This window comes from Mauremys mutica, chromosome 12, assembly GCF_020497125.1.
Source record: "Mauremys mutica isolate MM-2020 ecotype Southern chromosome 12, ASM2049712v1, whole genome shotgun sequence".
Taxonomy (NCBI): Eukaryota; Metazoa; Chordata; order Testudines; family Geoemydidae; genus Mauremys; species Mauremys mutica.
The window spans coordinates 31,342,389-31,363,856 of NC_059083.1; the positions used below are offsets into that span (position 1 = coordinate 31,342,389).

A 21,468-nucleotide genomic window follows, 5' to 3' on the forward strand; every position below is an offset into this window, starting at 1 on the left:
TCTCTTTCCTCCCCTGCAAGCTCCGGCTCAGGAGTTGGTGTGGGAAAAGCCCAGGGTTGGGCACAGAGAGGACTTTAATGAAGGTCTCTCCCCAGCACAGACCCCCTGGGGGAGCAGCAGCTGCTCAGTCTGGGCTCCAGGATCACAAGGGAGGACACAACATCAGCTGACCCAGGAAGCTCAATTAACTCCTGGGCTCTAATATCATGAGCAGGGAGAGACAGAGAGACACCAGCCACCTCTGCTTAGCAGTAACCAGAGGTGCCCTCCCATGACTGGGCCTCCCTGGGCTGCCCCAGCAGATCCCAGGCACAGTTCAGCAGCTGCAGATTTCATTTGCCCACCTGGACTCACACCAGAACAGAACCGGAGAACCAGTTTGAACCAGTATTTTTTTAAATGGAACTGGAACCAGACATGAACCATAATTTTTCTCTTACGGGATCAACCTGAATGAAACTCAGGGGGAAAAACTGGCTGCCAGTTAAAATAAAGTTTCAGCAATTTTTCAGCTCAATATTTGACAATATAAAATAAAACCTACTCTGATCTCACTCATTATAAAACAAGACAACGCCCAGGCATGTGATCGCTACCAGAATGGCCTGTCCCAGTAGAAGGAGAAGAGAAGGGGGCAGCCCACAGGAGCAGGAGGGAGGGGGGAGAAGTGTGTGGCTCCCTGCTCCCAGAAGTTAACATTAACTCTTCAAGAGCCAGGAAAAAGGCTGCTCAATTCTTCTTCCCTTTAGACGGGGCCTCTTCTCACCTGTCCTCAGCCCTTGGGGCAGCTCCTCCCTCCAATTGCCCCACTTGAGGTAGGCCCCATGCCCCAAATTCAGTTCCCCACTGAAGCAAGCCACAGGGCTCACTCCCACCCACCCCTCTTCTGGGGCACTGCCTGGTAACAGAAACATTTTTGGACTGTCCTGAACAAGAAAAGAACACGAGTGCCACTGAACCAAGCCAAACCCCAGTTCCACTCCTTGTGGCCCACAGTGACTCTGGTTGGACACCGAATCCTGCTCTGAAATCAGACCAGCCCCTGTTTACTCCTGTCAGCCCAGGAGTCAGACTCCCGCAAATGATGAGATTGTCTTTAAACACAAATATGAAATTTGGGAGCAGGGTGTGTGTGTGTGTGTGAGGGGGTGGGGTGGTATTTGCATTGTAAATTCTTGGCCCTGCGGGGGAAGTTGTCTGCCCACCCCCTATCCCTAGGTGATCGCCTTCCTCTTCCCCGTCGTCGGCAGAGCCTAGCGCCGCCATGGAATGACCAGAGCTGCTCAGGGAGCCCAGACGGGGGTGCGAGAGAACATCCCCCAGACTGTATCCCCACCCCCCAGCGTGCACTGCCCAGGGCAGGGGGAGGCTCTGGGGCTCCTCAAAGCAGCCTAGGGTCCCTGGGGGGCTCTTGCTATGGCCTGACTCTGGTTTCTGGCCTGGCCAGTAGGAGGGGCCTCAGGGAAGGAGGAGGAGTAAGGGGCGGGGCCTCGTAGCTCACCTCAGCCCCGCCCACAGGGAACAGGCTGGCGCTACCCCTGAGCCTGGGGCAGGCGCAGAGCCCTGGCACCGGGAATCCGGGACAAATGGTGTCCCGGAGTCATTCAGCCCAGGATCGGGACTTGAACTCTGCCCTTCAGGCCTGTCCTGCCCAAGTCAGGACAGATGGTCACTCTGCCCTCCCCCCACCGCTGGTTTGGCCATTTCTGGGGGAACAAATCCCCACTGGCTGATGGGCAGGGCACCCTCCTCCCCCGCCCTTACCCCCATGGGGCGGGGAGCTGCCTTGTATCTCTCCCACCCTCCGCCTTGTCCCTGCCCCTTCCCCCCAAGTCTGCTCTTGCTCTGTCTCCTCCCAGCCCCGCCACCCCACATCCCCCCTTCCCCCCGCAGTGACCCCCCCACATCTTCCCTCCAGTCCAGCCTCCTTCCCTCGGCCCCATCATTCCCCCCACGCCCTGATTCCCCTACAATGCCCCATCCTCCCTTCGGTGCCACCTGCCCCCTGCGCCCCCTCCTGCCCCCGGCCTCACACTTCCCTGCCCCCCCTCAATCCCCCCGCCCCTCTTCAGTCCCCTTCCGGCTCCCCCCACGTGTGTCTGTCCCACCCCCGGCCGGGCTCCCACCACCTCGCCCCCACCGGGGCTGGCGGCAGCTTTCCCGGGCCCCGGGCGGGAATCGCAGCCAGCTCCGCTGGGAGCAGCCTGGGGCCAAACCTCCCCCTGCAGCCCGGGGGGGCGGGGGGGGCGGGTCTCTCTCACCTTCCCTCCGAGCGGGGCCCCCGGGGCAGGGGCCGGGCCGGGCTGGGGGCTCTGCCCTGGGAGAGGCTCCTGGGGGGGGAGCAGCGGGAAGGGCCCTGCTGGAGATTCCCCTCTCCCGGCTGCAGCCAGGGCTCCGGGCTCCCAGCACCAGCCGCCCCCCGGGGCTCGGGGATCTCGCCAGGAGCCTGGGAGCCAGAGTCACCGCAGCGGCTGCGAGTCACTTCCTGCGGCCGGGCCTGAGCCCAGCGCTCGCTGCCCGGGGCCGCCTCCCGGCAGCTCCTGGGTCCTAGCGATCAACCTACCGATCTGCGCTTCCCCTCTCTGTGTCTGTCTTCTGTTAGCATCACAGATGTTAGGATCAGAAGGGATCATCACAAATCGATCATCTAGCCCACGGGTTCTCACGACCAAATTTTTGTGGTGTCAGAGTGCAGCCAGCAGCTCTCGCTGGTGGCCGCTCTGACACTTTTTCCTAAAATACGTAATTAATTTTTCTGAAAAACCATTAGATGTGCACACTAAAAAAGTGGGGGAAAACAGTCCCGCTATTGTGGGGAACTTTCCTGGTTTATGCACCACCCGGTGGAATCAGAGAGTGAAAGGATCTGAGTCCTTGCTCCCACTCCCTTTACCCAGAGACCTGCCTGACCTCGAGGTCTGCCCTTCCACTGTTCTGTGTGGGAGAGTTCTTGTAACCCCAACAAGGCTGGGCCCAGGATTCCTGTGGGGCTCAACCCCCAGCCTTGTCATGGTCACTCAGGACAGGGGCTAGGGTGTCCCCTCTGTGGGGTGCTCTCTCCACTCTGCAAGCGTCCCTGATCTCTTCCCTGACCATTGCATAGAGTTCAGAACAAATACAATTTATTAAACAGCAAGTAATTTAAAAAAAGGAAAAAAATGGGAAAGATGAAAGGAAAACATGTCACCCCGCTCTGTGGGCATAGGGGGAACCACAACCAGTATCTCTCGAATGTCAGGGCAGTTCACAGACCGTTGCTTAGAGGCCCTGGCTGTGCTGCAGGGGTGCTGCAGGTTGGACACGTGCTCTAGTGGTGGCCACATGCCCTCAGGCTCTAGGTGGCAGGACCCTTCTACCCAGCATCCATCTCCTCCTGTCAGGGTTATGCTCCTCCAAGTCTGGTATGCAAGGCCCCTTGGTTGGGGGCATCTCCCTGCACCAGGCTCTCTGCTCAGGGTCCCCCTCACTCTGCCCAGCTGCTCACTGCACCCGGCTCCAGACTGCCCTAGGTGCAGCTCCCCTCTGCCTCAGCGCTGTGGATGCTCGGCCTCCACCTCAGCTCCTTGGGCTGCGCCTCTCTGGCTCTGGCTGGGTCTGCTCTGCTCCCAGCACCGCTCTCCTCTCCCCTTAGTGCCTCCCACCTTGCACTAGCATAGCTGTTCATTTTTATATTTAGGTCCTTAGAGCCTTTGCTGGAGACAAGAGGCCTGAAAACAAACTGATCAATGCCAAGGCAGTGTTGCCAGCACCGCGTAATCAAAAATCTTGAGGTTGGCTGAAGGAAACATGAGGGGTTTTCTTCTAAAAAATTACATTCTGGAGCTTTTGTTTGTTTCAGAGCATTCATGATTTGCTCTGATCACGTTCTCAACCCTTTCTACTCAGCCATGAGAGCAAGACACTGACCTTTGTTAAAGTGAGAGCTGAGATTGTCACATAATCACAGGATTCCAGGAGCTGGCGTCTTAAGAGAAACACCAGCTAGTGAAAGAGTCAGTGTGAAATTAGAAAAGTTTGTGACAACCCCAATGTGATGTTTTTGTGATCTGATGTGACAGGAAACAGCTGCACTTCTAGCGATTGCAGGTCCTTATCTGGCCCCTATCACTGCACTGTCTGAGCACCTCACAAATACCAATGGGCTTAGCCTCACCATACTGCTGTGCAGAGACAACCTGCCTGCAGTGGGGGGGGGAGGGGGCAGAGTGAAGGCAGTGCCTCCTTCTGATGTTACTGAACAGTCTGTGTGAGCATGGTCACTGCAAACCAGGCAGCAAATCTGGGGGACACATGACCCCATGTGCCTCTTTCCCCCTCCCCCACACCCATATGATGCCTCTGCTGCTGTGAGATGGGGAAGGGCTGTTTCCCCCTTTTTAGAAGAGGGGAAATTCAGGCCCAGACAGAATCAGTGACTTCACACAGAGCAGAGAACAGAACCTGGGTAACTTAGCGCATTCGCTACTGGGTAAATCTTTCCCTCTGCAGCCAGATCCTGGGAGAGGAGGATGAGGAGACGGATGGACACGCTCAGACACAGTTTGTCTGATAATCATCTCACGGACCCTCCCCACCGACCCTAGGCCAGTCTGTGCAGAGTCAGGTGATAATGGTGATGTCACCAGTCCTTGATGTGGTCTTTGTTCTTGGCCCAATACTGACCCCATAATCACTGGGTGGTAACTCCCTTCTCTTCATGTATAATAATGCCTGAATCTAATTTTCACTCCATACATCTGAGGAAGTGGGTTTTTTACCCACGAAAGCTTATGACCAAATACATCAAACTCAGGGTTGTGAGTTCAATCCTTGAGGGGGCCATTTAGAGATTTGGGGATTTAGCAGGGAATTGGTCCTGCTTTGAGCAGGGGGTTGGACTAGATGACCTCCTGAGGTCCCTTCCTGTGATTCTATGATTTCTATGAAATCTGTTAGTCTTTAAGGTGTCACTGGACTCCCCATTGTTTTTGTGGATACAGACTAACACGGCTACCACCTATTACTGTCTGGGCTGGTTCTGCTGTGCGGAAATATGAGCCATGGATCCTCGTTTGGGTTTTGTCTGACTGTGGGCAGAGGAGTATCAGGCCGGAGAGAAGGGACAATGGGGACTGCTCAGCACACAAAACTGGACATGCTGAAGTCCACAGTTAGCAGCAATTGCTCCTCTGCACAGGCTCTTTCCTGCTGGAGCTCCCCACAGCTGTTTCCCACCAATAGATTTGCCTCCATAGGTCTAGATTCTGACTCGGGTTGTACCATTGCTCCTTTGACCTCAGCAGTTAGCCAGGGTTTGGGGCCTTGCTAGGTTCTTCCATTGGCAGGAGAAATGGATTATAGGAGTCAGGTATTTCTGTGGTGCAATCTGTATTAGTTACAAATGATGTCCACACATTCCTGTGCCCTGAACATGGTACAAACAAACTGCAGCCAGCAGTTTTCTTACTTAGGACTCCACGTCTGCCTTTCCAGGGAACCCTGGGCCTGAAGCAAACTCTGTTACTCAGTTTCCTGCTGGGATCACACTCAGGACTGGTTCTCTTGGCTTTCTGCCTCACACACACACCAAGCTGCCAGCCAGTCCCTCAGCCCCTGTGTTTTCAGCAAGCTCCAGGGAAACCCCTCTTAGGCCTGCTCTACACTTAACACTTAGATCAACCTGGCGACATTATTCAGGGCTGGGAAACTTTGTGTGCTCTGAGTGCCACAGCTAGATCGACCTAACCCCCGGTGCAAACAATGGAATTCTGCCGGTGACCTGGCTACGGCCTCACAGAAAGGGGGATTAACTAGAGCAATAGAAAAACCACTTCTGTCAATGAAGGAAACATCTACACTAGGGCACTTCAGGGACACAGCTGTAACGTTGTAGCTCTCCCACTCTAGCCACTGGCCCACCCCTAAACCTTAGGTTAATCTAGCTACATTGCTGTCAAGGTTCCTCCCCCACTCTGAACTTTTGGGTACAGATGCGGGGACCTGCATGGACCCTTCTAAGCTTAACTAACAGCTTAGATCTGGTTTCGCTGCCACCATCCAGATTCCTCAGTCTGGAACACCCCCTTTTCTCCCAAAACCTTCCCCTCCCTGGGTAGCCTTGAGAGATTTTTTCACCAAGATCCTGATGAACACTGATACAACCCCTTGGATCTTAACACAAGGAAAATTTAACCATCCCCTCTCCTTTCCCCCACCAATTCCTGGTGAGTCCAGATCCAATTCCCTTGGATCTTAAAACAAGGAAAAATCAATTAGGTTCTTACAAAGAAAGCTTTTAATTAAAAAAAAAAGGTAAAAATAATCTCTGTAAAATCATGATGGAAAATACTTTACAGGGTAATCAGATTCATATAGCCCAGAGGAACCCCCTCTAGCCTTAGGTTCAAAGTTACAGCAAACAGAGGTAAAATCCTCTCAGTAAAAAGGAACATTTACAAGTTGAGAAAACAAAAATAAAACTAACACGCCTTGCCTGGCTGTTACTTACAAGTTTGAAACATGAGAGCCTGGATTGATGTCTGGTGCCTCTTAGTCCCAAGAGTGAACAACCCAAAAACAAAGAGCACAAACAAAAGACTTTCTCCCACCAAGATTTTAAAGTCCCCTTATTGGTCCTTTGGGTCAGGTGTCAGCGAGGTTTCCTAGCTTCTTAACCCTTTAAAGGTAAAAAAGGATTTTGGTGTCTCTGGCCATGAGGGATTTTATAGTATTGTACACAGGAGGGCTGTTCCCTTCCCTTTATACTTATGACAATTGCACAGAGCTGTGAAAACTTACACACCCTGTGTGATGTAGTTAGGTCAATCTAATCCCTGATGTAGATGCAGATGGGTCAAGGGAAAATTTTTTGTTGCTCTAACTACTGCCTCTCCTGGAGGTGGATTTATTGCATTAATGGTAAAACCTCTTTTCTCCTCCTGCACCCCCAGAAGTTCTTCACCCCTTCGCCTCCAATACCTGGTGCTGCAGGGAGGGAGGAGGAGGAGCTTCCAGATCATAGAGCTAAGAGGTCAGAGGTTGGGTGGACAGGAGTCCTCCAAGCCATAGGGGCCATAGGATTACTTGGCTAGAGAAACCCATTTTTCCATTCCCAGTGGGATCTTCCCCCCCATGTCTCAGTGGCACTGTCTGACCCAGGATCCCCAGAGTCTTCCTGGATCATAGAGGACAGCGGCAAAGAGGCTGCCCAGTCCTGGGGCAGTGATGGGATTGGCTTCTCTACCATGCAGAAGCCTCCAGGGTCACAGAGACAAGGGTGTGTGATAGAAAGTCCACAGGGAGAGGCTGATTTCAGGGCTCCCAGTGAGATATTTCCCCTCCCCTGCATGTCTCAGGGACACAGGCTGAGCCGGTTATATGGTCCCACCCAGAACCAGGGTCGGATTCTCTCCCCAGGGACGGAGCCTGGCGGGAAAGTGAAGATCGGGGCCTCGTCACCAGCATCGATAAATGTCACCTGCCCCCGGTCACAGTCCAGACAAACCCAGATCCTGCTGGGGACCCGGCTCAGGGCCAGGGTGGTCGCAGGGGAGGTGAGAGCCCAGAACTGATCCAGCCGCTCCACAGCCCAGATCCCCCCCTCAGGGCTAGTGCTGATCTCTCCCTTCCTCGCCACAGACTCTCTGGCCACCCCCACAGCCCAGAATCGCCCATCCCCCACCTCCACCTCCCAGCTATGTCTCCCCGAGGTGAATCCTTCACAGCCCAGCACACATTCCCAATAGTCAAATCTCTCAGGGTTGTTGGGCAGTCGCTGCCGTATGTCTCCCCATCTCATACGTTTCCGATCCTCAGACAGGACGAGTTTCGGATGAGCCGTGTCTGGATCCAGAGTCACATTCACTGGGGAGAGAGAATCAGAGCGTGAGGGGCAGAGCTTGGCCCTGGGGGAAGCTGGGGCCATTTCTCACACTCCCCAGCAGCCCCGTCCTGGCTGGGACAGGCCTGGATCCCAGGGAGCTGCCTCTGTCCTGGGCACCTGAGACTGAGCAGGGAGGTCACTGCAGCTCCTCAGGTTAATGATTGATCTATCGGGGATCAATTTATAGAGTCTAGTTTAGACACGATGAATCGATCCCCGAGCTCTCTCCCAATCAACTCCGGTTCTCCCCCAGCCATGAGAGGCGGAAGTGGAGTCGATGGGGGAGGGGCAGCATTTTAGGTCAAACCTCCCCCTCCACCCCCACCCCTTAGCATAGACCAGGGCCTAGTGTGTTTCTCATTTGCTTCCAGAAGCTTCAGCTCCCTGCTCCCCCTGCTGGGGCTGCTCCATTCCCAGGGGCACAGACACAGCCAGGAAGGCGTCAGAAGCTTTTATTGAGGAGGGAGCAGAGGAGGCCGGTACCAGCTTTATACCCCAGAGGGAAACTCCCTCCCCTAAGGCAGCCTCCACTCCCAGGCCGGGGAACAGAGAGGAAGGTGCAGCACTGGGGAAGAGCTGCTTAAAACCAGAGAGTAGGAGGTGGCATTAGGTGGGGGAGCCCCATCCCCAGCCTAGAGAGAAGGGAGGAGCTGGCAGCATCACAGGGAGAGCATCTCCCCAATCCAGGAAGCAGTGAGCAGCTCCAATGGGAGAGCCCAGCCCTGCCCACAGGAAAGGCAGGATGTTGGAGAAGAGCGATGGGGAGACCTCTCCACTAGGGTGAAGCAGAGGGATGTGTGAGCCCTCAGGGCAGAGAGCTCTGTTCGGGTGCTGCTCAGTGAGTGTTTCTGTTCATCAGTGTGGGCATGAACTCAGCACTAAGGTTGGTGTCAGGAGTGTTTGTGTGATGTCAGTCTGGGATCTCCCCACAAGTTCTGGAACCTTGGTACAAGTTGCTGTGGGGGGCACGAGGTCTCTCCACCTATGGCCACATCCCCTCCATGGCCCTGCCCCACTCCCCCTCTTCCCACTGAGGCCCTGCCCCCTGGCCAGGCTGAGAACTTGGCTGCTGTGGAGAGCTTCTAATCCTCCACCTCTGCTGGGTGGGTTTCTGGGGGGCCTAAGAGCAACCCCCAGCCCAGGTCCCCGCTCCCTGGAATGTGTGATGTTGGCTTCGGATCTCCCCAGGAGTTCCGGACCCCTGGTAGAAGTTGGGGGTGGGGCACGAGATCCCACCACTGGTGGCCCCACCCACTCCGTGGACCTGCCCCATTACTCCTCTTCCCACCAAGCCCTGACCCCTGGCCAGGCTGGGAGCGTTGCCTGCTGGGGAGAGCCCTTGACCTGAGGGGCCTGAGAGCAGCCCCCGTCCCATGTCCCCGCTTCTCGGGGTGCTCCACCCCGGGCAGGTGGAGGGTGCAGGGCTCCACACTGCCACTCGAGCTCCCAGGGTGGGAGCCCGGCTCTGGTTTCTGGCCTGGCCAGGGGCAGGGTCTCAGGGGAAGAGGAGCAGGGGTGGGGTCGCTGAGAAGGGCCAGTGCTGGGAAGAGGCTGCAATCTCACCCTGTCTGTGTGCTCTGAGTGGTTCCCCTCTTTTTCTCTCCAGTGCAGACGGCAGAGTGTCTGGAGGGGAAAGGATAAGAGAGGTGAGATTTCAGGCTTCATATACATAACAGTATCGTCACTCTGATCTCCTATAACTGTGTTTTCATCATGACACAGAAAGAGACGGAGACACACTCAGGTATTTAACGTGAAAAGGTCTGAAACCTCTTTCCTCTCTCATTCAGGCATCTCCCAGCAATGGACCCAACATCCTTGTGAATTCCCAACTTGTCAAAAGATATGAAATTGTAGAAAAGACCCTTGGGTTCTGATTCTGTCATCCGAGATCTGCTTAGGTTTCATCAGGGGAAGTTTGAGTCGCAAGACTGAGGTCCCAGTTATGCTGGTGCGCCCTCAAGGTGATATTGGACACTGGACTATGAACTATTTCTGAAAGAACTCTTTACAGCTAGAAAACTCGCCATCTCCGCTATGAATCTGAACCTTGATGAATCAAACGCATGTCTGTGTGTATACTGATCTGTTAACCATACTCTCTCTCTTTTGTTTTTTAATATAGTATAGTTTCGTTAACAAGAAATGGCTGTAGCGTGTATTTGGGTAAGATCTGAAACATTTGTTAACCTGAGGCGTAATGTGTCCAATCCTTTGGGATTGGTAGAACCTTTTCTGTTATATGATGAAGTAAGATTTTCAGAAATCATCGTATTTGACACTAAGGGAAATGTTTCCTTAAGTGACCTTGTTATTAAGTGATGTGTTCATAAGTTCCTTTGTGGGACAAAGAGAAGTTTCGACCACACAATGTGCTTAAAGACACCAGACACCCATAATGTGCTGCCCAGGAGCAGTTAGCAAAGTCCAAAAAATCCAATGTGGAGAAACGGGTCTAAGTGACCCGTGCACGTCAGTGTGTAATGACTGGTAATGAACGAATCAGAAACGAGAATAACTTGAAAATAGCTTGGACAGCAAAAGCCCTGCCAGTTAGAAGATACTTACAATGCATAACACATGCATGTGTAGTGTTTGAGTTATACAAGATACTTCCTATTCATAACATTCAAAGGTGATTGGAAAAGAACTAATAAATATATACTCTGGATGTGTGTAATACGTCAGACATTGTAAGGAGCATCATAGGAGAAATGCATCATGACCTGCCTATGCCCTAGGAGAAGGTAACTGGGCAGTATTTCTTTCAGTATGTCTGTCATTTCTTACTTCAACAGTAAGTATAATGGCAAGACATGCTTTTGGAACAAATAACGGGTTGAATTAATCAGTCTGAGTGTCTTGGACCCTAAGTGTGTGGCATTCTCATCCAAACATTAAATGGAAGCATAATGTAATTATGAACCAATTGACCAGAGCCATTCTCTTTCCACAGCCTCAGACACTGATCCCAGTTTCCCCTCCTAGATCCCTTCTAGGTACCTTTGAACTTCCTCAGAGCCTCCAGTAGCGCAATAGTTTTCTGGGAGAAACCACTGACTTGCTCTTCCAATTCAGGAGAAATCTCCTCTGGCTGCTGCAACTTCCTCTTCTTACACCTGTAGAGAAACAATTTCATGTGATTACAGTTCATTGTGAGATTCATGATAAGTGGTTGCCAGGGAGTCGCTGCTCTAATGGGCCTGGAGTTAGAATTCTTCTGCTTCTCCCAGCTGCAGATTTCTGTCCCCTAGGAACTAGACTGAGGCACAAACTCCCACCTCCCCAGCTCATTCCACACAGGTCTCCAAACAGTCTTCAGGCGGAAAAGACTCTTGACCACTGCTGGCCTGGGCTGAATGGTAACCAGGGCCCCAGGAGTGACAGGCCCATATTCCATCTCCATTATCCTGAGGAGGCCAGTCCCCCAGGGAGGTGACATCTCTGGGAAATACTTGAGGTCAGTCCTTCCCACTGAATGGAGAATCCCAGAGTTTTCTGTGCAAGGGTGAGAACCTCCGGATGAAGTTGATCAGAGAGATTTGTATCTAGAATGTGACCTTCCCCACACATTTTCTGTACAGCCCTGGGGGGGAGATACAGTGCTAAAATCACCATTAAGCTCTTTCCCAGTATTGTGAAGTACGAGGGGGAATGAGAGGGAGCTATGTACCTGCTCAAGGTGCTTCTGACGTCCTAGAGGGGAAGGAGAGGGAGAGAGAAATAGAGGAAAGACTCTCAGTTCTATTTGATGCACACAAGGGATCCCAGGGAAGGGATTTTGCAAATATGGGGAAGAGAAGCCCTGCCCTGATCCCAGGGCCATGGATTCCCTGAGCTAATGGGGCTTTTCCATCTCTAAGATCTCTCTCTGTAACTCTGCAAAGAACAATAGTCACTCACATGTCAGCAATGCACACGCCAAGTTACACTCAGATTTCTGACCGCTGGCTCCAGTGCTTATGATTCAGGAGCCCTCCTTTCCCTGTGTGGGGATCTGGGATGTTTCTAACCACAGGTGTTGGCTTCCAATTGTCCCTGGAGATGCTCAACCGCAGGACCTGCCCCAACTCCGCCCCTTCCCCAATGCCACACCTCCACCCTCCCTCTTATCACTGAGGCAGGTGGGAAGTGCTGGGAGGGAGGGGGAGGAGTTGATCGGTGGGCATGAGGCGTTGGGGGTAAAGGCGGGAGCTTTCTGCCAATGGGTGCTAAGCACCTACTATTTTTTTTCCATGGGTGCTCTGGCCCTTAAGCACTCATGGAATTGGCGCCTCTGTTTCTCCCTGTCTCACCTGCAGGAATTCACTCGCTGGCTTCTGACACTTCCCCTCCAGCTCAGTGATTAGCTCACTGAGATGGGAAATCTGCCAGGAGAGTTTACTGACATTTTCATTCTGGATCCTCACAATCTCCGCATCCAGCTTCTTCAACTGGGCCAGCAGAAGTCGCTCTTGTTCCTTCAGGAACTGCTGCAGTTGCTGAAATTCAGACACAATCTTCTGCCTCTCAGTTTGTGTTTGTTTCTGTTCGAAAATAGGGCAAGGGCTGGTCAGGGACATGGATGGAGCCTGGGGTCCTTTCATGGAGAGCTTAGTGTGCAGGAGGGAGAACTTAGTTGAAAATCCTAAGATTTCGGACATTTGACTTTACCCAAGGGGAGAGGATTCTCTCACAGCTTCCCCTTCAGCCCCTGTATCTCTGAAAGGGAGGTTTCCATGTCTGTCATGTTAACATATTATGTCATTCATGGTCTCTGGGAATTCAGACCCAGAGCAGCAGGAGGCAGGACTCAGCACTACACTGACAGAGACACCAGGGGAGAAAAAAGAAACAAATGTTAATGCACGAAATGACCAGACCCAGTGGACAGCACTTCACAGGTGACATTCAGTTCACTTGGGGGGGGATTTCTGGGCAAGTCAGAAGAGCTCGACATTAACTGATCAGCTGAAATGGAAGCTGGTGCATAGACAAGCCCTAAATCTAACCCAGTAATCCATGGTCATGGAGAAACACACACAAGCCCACGTTCACCAAGGCCACACAGGAGTCTGCCTCCAAACAGACCTCCCACTGCCACTTCCTGCTGGTTCATAACAACAGGCACCTACCAGATACTCCTGGCTTTTCCCCTCTCCAGTCACTTTCAATCCCAGCAGCTTTTCTCGCTCTGCCCTCAGAGTCTTCAATTGGATCTGGATTTTTTCCTGAAGAAACAGAAATGATTTGGGAACTTTAATTTGAATGGTTGAGAGGGGTGTGGAGCTTTTCGTTTTTTCATCCAAGATGACTGTTGGTCCTAATCATTATCAGACTCGTTACCAATTCAGATTCAGTCTTTTTAATAATTAGACAGAGATCTCAATTATAACCAAGCTTTACTGGTATTTGTGAATTGATCAGTGGTACAGAGCATAACATTACATTGGAGTCACATGGGGGTGAATCAATAAATCTGTTTTTGAGGTTTAATGAACAAAGTGATACAAATCCCAGAAGCCACCAGGGTTTCAATATGGGCTGGGATTTCACCCCTGAAGCCCTGGGGACTTCACTGGTTGGGCTGAGCTGGTCTAGGCACTGGGGCAAACCCCATGAGACGTCAGGAGGCCATTCGTTTGGTTGGAAGCTGCACAATCCCAGTTTTGTGGAGCACTATTCGTGTCTGGTAGGGACCCAGGACTGTGTGTGGCTTCGTCTGGTGAAAAAGAGGGAAGAGGAGAGGGAAGAGGGGTGCGAGTGGCACTTCAATGCAGAATGATGCAGGGGGGGGTCGAGCTGACAAAGGCGGGGGAGGGCCCAAGCAGGCTGATCGATTCAGGTGCGGGAGGGCCCCATGCAGGCAGGCGTGGGCATGTCCTATATTCTGGGGATGCCTCAGGGCCCCTCCTAATGAGGCAGACTTGTATAAGGAACGGTTGGGGTTTGCCCCAGTGCTGCCCTAAACCCTTTCAGTGGCAATGCCCTCTGGGTAGGTCCCCACTGTCCCATTCCCTGGTAAAGATCTTGGAAGCAGTGCATTCTGTGAGATTTCTAAAGGCTGCCTGTTGGGACTAACAGAACAGCTCTGGCTGGTCCTTGCCCACGTACACAACAGAACAGGTCAGTTCCAGCCTGGGGTCAGTTTTGCTACAATCCAGTGTAATCCCAGTGGTACTTGGCATGGACCTGCACTGTCTGGAATCCTTTTGTGTGCGGACTCAAGGTGCTCGGGTTCCCACACAGTGTTTAGCCCACTGATCTCCTCTAGTGCAGACCGGCAGCATCTGAGATTAACCCTTCATGGAGCAACATAGGAGTTCAGATTCCCCATGGGAAACCTCGTCTCCCTGGTGAATCCGGGGCTTTTCTCAAGGAGTCTTTTTCTCCGTGCTCCTGAGGGGGACAGTGAAGCCTAGTGGTTAGGGCGCTGGGCTTGGCCTTGGAAAAATGGGGGTTTATACCCAGCTCTGACACTGCTCTACTGAGTGACCTCGGACAAGTCACTTCCCCTCTTTGTGCCTCAGTTTCCCCTGCCACCTTTTGTCTCTCTTGTCCAGTCAGACCAGGGGTGGGACAACATGGGAGCGGGGAGGGGCCAGCCTCCTCAGCCAGGAGCTCAGGGGACGGGCAGGATAGGCCTGTGGCTGGATGTGGCCCACAGGCCGTAGTTTCCCCACCCCTGAGTTACACTGTAAATGGCTCAGGGCAGGGATTGTCTCTCATTGGGTTTTCTACAGGGCCCCCCCCCCACAATCGAGTTAGATCTCATCTGGGGGCTGTAGGGGCTGCTGGGATGCCAATAACAATAATAAACACTGTGACACAGTCAGTAATAACAGCCACAGCTTGTAACTCCCCCTTCTCCAGTCTGAAGGCAGCGCTCCCACATAGACTGGCCTGCAGCTCTTGTGGATAAAACCTCACTAGTCATTTAATGACTTCCGGTCTGCAGAGAGTTCCCTTAGTTCACTGGTGGGAGCTTGAAAAGTTTTCAGCTGCTCAGAGAAAACTTTCCCACATCAGACAATTTTTAAATCGTTCTCTTGCCTTTCTTGCCAGGCTGGAGTATCATTAATTTGTACAGCCTCTTTCACGCAGTGAAGGCTACACACAGCTGAGTGACACAGATACACCAGTCTCAGGAAACTTGTGATGCTATTAACCTGTAATTCAAATCCAAAGTTATTATCCATTAGATGGGAGAGCAGTCCCCTACCTTGTACTCCTGGGCAGCCTCCTGGATGGGAACCACCGTGTGAGCGCGGTGAGCCCGGGATCTGTCGCACACCACACAGATGGGGCTTTGATCCTCTTCACAGAACAGTTTCAGAGCCTCCTGGTGTTTCCCACAAACCCTGTCCCCTCCGCTTCCCTTTGCTGCCTGTAAACTCAGTTGCTTGGCGATTTCTACCATGTTTGCCAGCTGCCTGTTGGGCCGGAGGTTTCTCTGTTGCACAGTTTGTCTGCACTGAGGACAGGAGATGTCTGTATCAGCTCCCTCCCAGCACTGGCTGATGCAGGCTCGGCAGAAATTGTGCCCGCACTCCAGAGTGACAGGTTCTGTGAAATACTCCAGACAGACGGGACATGTCGCTTCCTTCTGGAGACTTTCCATGGGGTTCTCTGCAGCCATGGCTCCCTCTGGGCAGTTTGTAACAGGCTTTGTTTCAAATTCCTGAATTCACACTATGCCTCCCCCGCCTGCAGCAGCAAGGGGGTGTTTCCCTTCCTGCTCTTTGTTCAGTTGGAAGGGGCCTACCTGTAAGATCAGAGCCCTGGAGGTTGTGGTGAAAAATTTACCACTAGGGCTGTGGTCTGGCAATCAGCCCCTGTGCTGGTGGGGAGGGTCACTGGGGCTTCACATGGACGTCAGCTCTCCCTGTGAGGATGAGCCTGCTGGAGCAGGGTCTGTGTGTCTAAGGAGCGATAGTCAGAATTGGTGGGTTTCTTTCTTGTTTTATACTATATAATTTTGATACATAATGCTCATTTTAAGCAATTTTTATATTTATTGTAAACTTTCACAGTTGCACAAAAATCCCAGTTTCAGCATTTCATTCCAATTGTTACCAATTTAAATGTTCACAGCTCTGGGAAATTATGGGGGGATCAGAGAATATTTCAGTCAGACGAGAACTATTTAATGACACTGGACACTGAGATTCAAAAAGTTGAAGCTTTAGAACTATTAAAATAGTCTGTGAGCAGGTAAATCTCCTCCCTCCCCCAGCAGCTCCCCCAGGGCAATAACCCAATTCCTCCCCACCACAGGGATTGAGACTGAAAGCAGGGCCATGCAACCATTTAGGTGAACTAGGCGGCCGCCTAGGGCGCCTAGTGGTTGGGGGTGCGTAAAAGCCTGCTCAGGCGAGGAGGTGGAGTGGAGGTGAGCTGGGGGAGGTGTGCGGGGAGGTCTGCCCGCAGTAACGGGGGTGGGGGAGGCGCACAGGGGAACTGCTCTCCGCCCCAGATAACCTCCACTCTGCCTCCTCCGCTGAGCACATAATCCCCGCTCTAAATCTCCTCCAATCGGCGCCGCAAGCCTGGGAGGGGAGGAGAATTAGAGCCACGCCGTGTGCTCAGCGGAGGAGGCGGAGCCGAGGTCAGCTGGGGCGAGCTCCCCAGGTGAGGTTAGCTGCCGCGGGGGGTAGCTGTGCGGGGGGCTCCCTGGGCGGGTGGCGGGCTCCCTGGGTAGGGGGCTCGGTTAGCTGCAGCGGGGGACGGGGTTAGCGGGGGCGTGGGTGCAAGGTGCAAGTTCGTCTAGGGTGCAAAACTTACTTGCACCAGCCCTGGCTGAAAGTCCATCTGATGGCAGCTCAGGGGCCTGTGGAACGTGCTGGGATCTCAGCCTGGGTCCTAGTGGGGCAGGTGACCCTGTAACACAACCACACCCAGCAAGGCCTGCCCCCATTTTCTCCCTGTTTGTCAGTCCCAGCAGAGAGACCAGGGACTCAGTGATGTACTCAGACCAAGCTCCTGTCCCCTGGGTGAGGGCTGGGGCCCAATGGCCAAGGGCAGCGGGTGTGAGGGGAGCTGGCACTAGGGGTCCTGCACTGCACAGGGTGTGGGACAAACAGAGAGCTCTAGGGGTCCCTGGTTCAGTGCTGGGTGCGCTGGCCAAGAGAGCAGCCGTCACACCTGTTCTTAGCCTGGCGGCTCCTGCTTCTGTTTCCCTGCACAGTCTCCCCAGCTCTCCGGGACTCCTGGCTCTCTGCAGATGGCAGCGGGTGTGAGGGGAGCTGGCACTGGGGCTCCTGCACTGTACAGGGGATGGGCTAACCAGAGCTCTCCTGTCCCCCAGGCTCTCAGGCCACTTGTCCAGCCTGGCTGCAGGAGGGGATCTGGGGACAGACAGAGGGGGCCTGGGAGAGTCGGGGGGCGGGGGGGGGCAGCTACCTGGGAGCAGACACTGAAATCCAGCGGTGGTGAGAAAGGCAACGGGACAGGTGCTCAGGGCTGTGTCCCTTAGATATTCACAGCTCATGTCAGCGAAGATGCTGATTGGGTGCTCACTGGGGGTTGAACAATCAAAATTATAATTCAACGTACAATGGATCTTAGTACTTGGTGTCAAACAATGACTGAGAAACCGTCACCAGCCACTTCCCCAGAGATGCCGATAACCTGAGTGTTGTTAAACTTCTTTCGCAAGCAGAGACCCCAAGGCACAAGAAGATCCCACAACCTGATCTGGTGCCTCTTGAAAGCAGAGGAAAGATTCCCACTCACATCAAAGGCTTTTGGATCAATCTCTGAGTGACTTGGTCAGACACCCTGAGTGCCATTCACTGCACCCCCAAACTGGGTTCTCTGCACATGCAGTGCAGGGGGGTTGGGGAGGTGAAATCCACCCCCATTCTGGGGGCAGGACATAGGGCCCCAGCACAGCACAGCCTGTGCACCCTAAGGTCAGCCCCTCCCCCAGCCTGAGCAGGGGTGGGGCCACTGAGAGGGGCTGGCACTGGGAAGAAGCTGGCACGGCGGGCAGGGGCTGTTCCTCATGGGGAGGAGCTGATCAGCTGCCCTGCCCTGCCCTGCCCAACCACTGCCTGTGACACTCCGCACCTGCCCAAGGCTTGCAGTGGCCTCCTGCCCCCAAACTGTGCCCATGTAAAAAATGGGCAGAGCTCAGTGGCCTCACCACCATGGCCCCTGGTCTACCCTGTTCCAGTGCCCCTGGATCTCCTCACTGCTACATCGGCTAGTTTTAGGGCTTCGTGTCCTGGCCACCGTCGCTTTGGTTGGTAACTTTAGCTACAATCCCAGGGAGATGTTTGCACTGAAATTTTCTCCTAATTTAAAGACAATCTTCTCCTAAAATCTCACCCTGTCTGAATGGTCCTAGGGATTTCCCCTTTTTCTCTCCAGTTCAGACAGCTGGCGATCTCTGTATGGGAAACTAGACTTGGGGGAAAGCAGCATCTCAGCGGTTATATCCGCGTGCTGTATCCTCCATAATATTTGTCAAGGGAAGGGTGAAAGATGTTGTGTATTTGGTTGTCATGGTTTTGTTGCTATGGCAACTGAGTTAGATTATTATGGGTTAGCTCAACCGGTTCCAACCGGTTGAGGAGCTCTCTGTATATATGTAAATAAAATGGAGGTTTTGGTTAGCTGCCTGCTCTCTGGCCTCAAGTGATTGCTTCCTACACTGGCTGCCCCAAGGATACAACACTGGCGACGAGGGTGAGACTCCGGTGCTGCTCCAGTAACAGAAGGAAGTAGAAGTCAAGGTAAAGACCAAACAAAGGAAAAAAGCTGCTTCTTTGCACTGACTGTGAAAGTGAAACTAAAAATCATGGCTACTCTGACCAGGCCCCTGGAGCCTTTTGATGAGAATACAGAGCAGTGGCATGTGTATACTGAGCGTTTTGAGCTTTTTGGTATTGCAAATGACATTACAGAAGCGAAGAAGGTGCCAATATTCTTAACTGTTGTAGGGGCTAAAACCTACTCTCTGCTATGCAGCTTACTACACCCTGTTAAGCCTGAGACTAAATCTTACAGTGACATTGTGGAAATCCTGGGGTCTCATTTCTCCCCAAAACCACTGGTAATTGCTGAAAGATATAGGTTCCACAAAAGAGACCAAAAGGAAGATGAAACAGTTGTACAATTTGTAGCCATTTTAAAAAAGCTAGCAGAACACTGTGAATTTAAAGAAATGTTACATGATGCCCTGCGTGACAGGTTAGTGTGTGGCCTGTACAGTGAAGCTATACGGAAGCGCCTACTGACAGAGGCTCAGCTTACCTTACAGAAGGCTGTTGATATTGCTGTCTCCATGGAACTGGCTACAAGGGAGGCACAATACATCGGTGCACCCCCTAGGGTGCAAAAAGTGTCACAAGAACCGACCCACAAAACTGTGCAGAGTCAAGAATGTTACCGGTGTGGTAAGCTGGGTCACCAGGCATCAGAATGCTGGTGTAAGGACCTGGTGTGTCGACACTGTGGCAAAAAGGGACACATTGAGTGTGCCTGTAAACAAAAGAAAAAGAGGCCTGTGGTCTGGCCGACAAAAAGAGGAACCCTGCATACCCTAGAGCAGACCCAGGATGATCAAGGTGACACCTCATCGCAAGAGGAAGTGCCACTGCATGTTTTGTCTTTGGCAATGGGCTCACATGAATACTGGGTAACCCCGTTATTGGATGGCAAACGTATACGCATGGAACTGGACACCGGGGCAGCCGTCTCACTGACCTCCGAGACTGTGTATAAAGAAAAGCTACAGCATCTTCCGCTTAAGGCAACAAAAACTGTTCTGAAGACGTATACGGGAGAAGCTGTGCCTATGCTGGGCACTATTGATGTTAAGGTGGAGCTCAATGGACAGGTGGCTAAATTGCCACTGTTTGTGGTGAGAGGTAACTACCCAGCCTTAATGGGTAGGTCTTGGCTTGGGAAGATTCAACTGAACTGGGCAGAAGTGCACCGGATGACTAAAGAAGAAACCAGTCTAACCCCTATACTAAGGAAACATGCTGCTGTTTTTGGAGATGATTTGGGAAGTATGAAGGGAATCACTGTGACATTGAACATTAAACCTGGCAGTCCGCCAAAATATCTGAAAGCCCGAACTGTGCCATATGCCATCAGGCCAAAAGTTGAAGCAGACCTGGAGCGCCTGGTCATCAATGGAGTCCTAATACCAGTTACCCATAGCTCATGGGCCACTCCTATCGTTCCAATCGTGAAGAAAGATGGCTCTCTCCGGATTTGCGGTGATTTTAAAATCACTGTCAACCCAGTGTTGTGTGCAGAGCAATACCCACTTCCCCGCATCGATGACCTCTTCGCAGGCCTGGCTGGGGGACAAAAGTTCAGTAAGATTGATCTGAGTCAAGCATATTTACAGATGCACGTCGATGAAAAGTCCCAAGAGCTGTTGACTATTGTGACTCATAAGGGGCTTTATCGATACTGTCGTCTACCCTTCGGAATAACATCTGCTCCCGCCCTGTTCCAGAGGGCTATGGACCAGATCTTGTGTGGCTTGTCAGGAGTTCAGTGCTATCTGGATGATATCCTGGTCACTGGAAGAAATGAAGAGGATCACTTAAAGAATTTAGAGGCTACCCTACAAAGACTGGAAGAGTATGGCCTACGAGTTCGCAAAGACAAGTGTGAATTCTTCAAGCCCTCTGTTGAATATTTGGGACACATCATTGATTCTGCAGGTCTTCATAAGGCCCCTGCAAAAGTTAAAGCTATTGTGGAGGCTCCCCCACCTCGAAATGTAAGCCAGCTGCGCTCGTTTCTAGGACTCCTGAACTATTATGGAAAGTTCATCTCACAGTTAGCCACACTGCTAAAACCACTTCATGAGCTCCTTGGGCAGAACAAGGCCTGGAAGTGGACTGAAGCCTGTGATGTTGCGTTTAACAAAGCTAAGGATGCATTGCTAAATTCCGAAGTTCTAACGCACTTTGATCCATCCTTACCACTGCAATTGGCCTGCGATGCCTCCCCTTATGGAGTGGGAGCAGTCGTGTCACATATTATGCCTTCAGGAGAAGAGAGAACTATTGCTTTTGCTTCACGCACTCTAAGCAAAGCAGAAACTAACTACGCCCAAATCGAACGTGAGGCATTAGGAATTGTTTTTGGAATTCGGAAGTTTCATCAGTACCTGTTTGGGCGAAAATTTACTCTTCTCACAGACCATCGACCTCTGACATCAATTTTTGGACCTTACACAGGCATTCCCCCATTAGCTGCTAGTCGTATGCAACGTTGGGCATTGTTACTTTCAGCACACACATATGAAATCAAATATCGGAAATCCACTCTACACGGCAATGCAGATGGCCTCTCAAGGTTGCCTTTGCCGGTCAAACACCACGATAGTGCCCACAAGGAAATCTTCTACTTTGAACAGGTAGAGAATACACCCATCACTGCTACTCAGATAAAGAAGGCAACTCGCGTTGACCCAGTATTGTCCCACGTTATGGACCTGGTGATGCATGGAACATCTCGACAGACCTCTCCGGTCTCATCTGACCTTGTTCCCTACATGTCCAAGCGGACGGAGTTATCGGTCCAATCTGGTTGTTTGTTGTGGGGGAGACGTGTCATTATTCCACCACCACTGAGATCACAGATGTTAGAACAGC

At 52.3% G+C, this 21,468-nt stretch overlaps 1 protein-coding gene and 1 long non-coding RNA gene across 3 annotated transcripts; one reads left to right on the plus strand and one right to left on the minus strand.

The window, feature by feature from the left end:
* Positions 1-6,629: 6,629 nt before the first annotated feature.
* On the minus strand, positions 6,630-15,604 carry LOC123345534 (zinc finger protein RFP-like). The gene is made up of 7 exons (XM_044982512.1): positions 15,063-15,604; positions 12,976-13,071; positions 12,157-12,387; positions 11,535-11,557; positions 10,865-10,980; positions 9,425-9,484; positions 6,630-7,842 (listed from the first exon to the last, which is right to left on the minus strand). Exons 1-7 carry the CDS (start codon positions 15,477-15,479, stop codon positions 7,331-7,333), a joined length of 1,455 nt encoding a protein of 484 aa, XP_044838447.1. The 5' UTR covers positions 15,480-15,604; the 3' UTR covers positions 6,630-7,330.
* On the plus strand, positions 8,114-10,721 carry LOC123345553. Of its 2 annotated transcripts, none has more exons than XR_006572806.1 (3): positions 8,114-8,964; positions 9,468-9,507; positions 9,652-10,721. It is a non-coding gene; the product is annotated as an uncharacterized LOC123345553 (long non-coding RNA). The 2 variants fall into 2 exon arrangements; XR_006572807.1 differs by having other exon boundaries at positions 8,114-8,744.
* Positions 15,605-21,468: the final 5,864 nt, after the last annotated feature.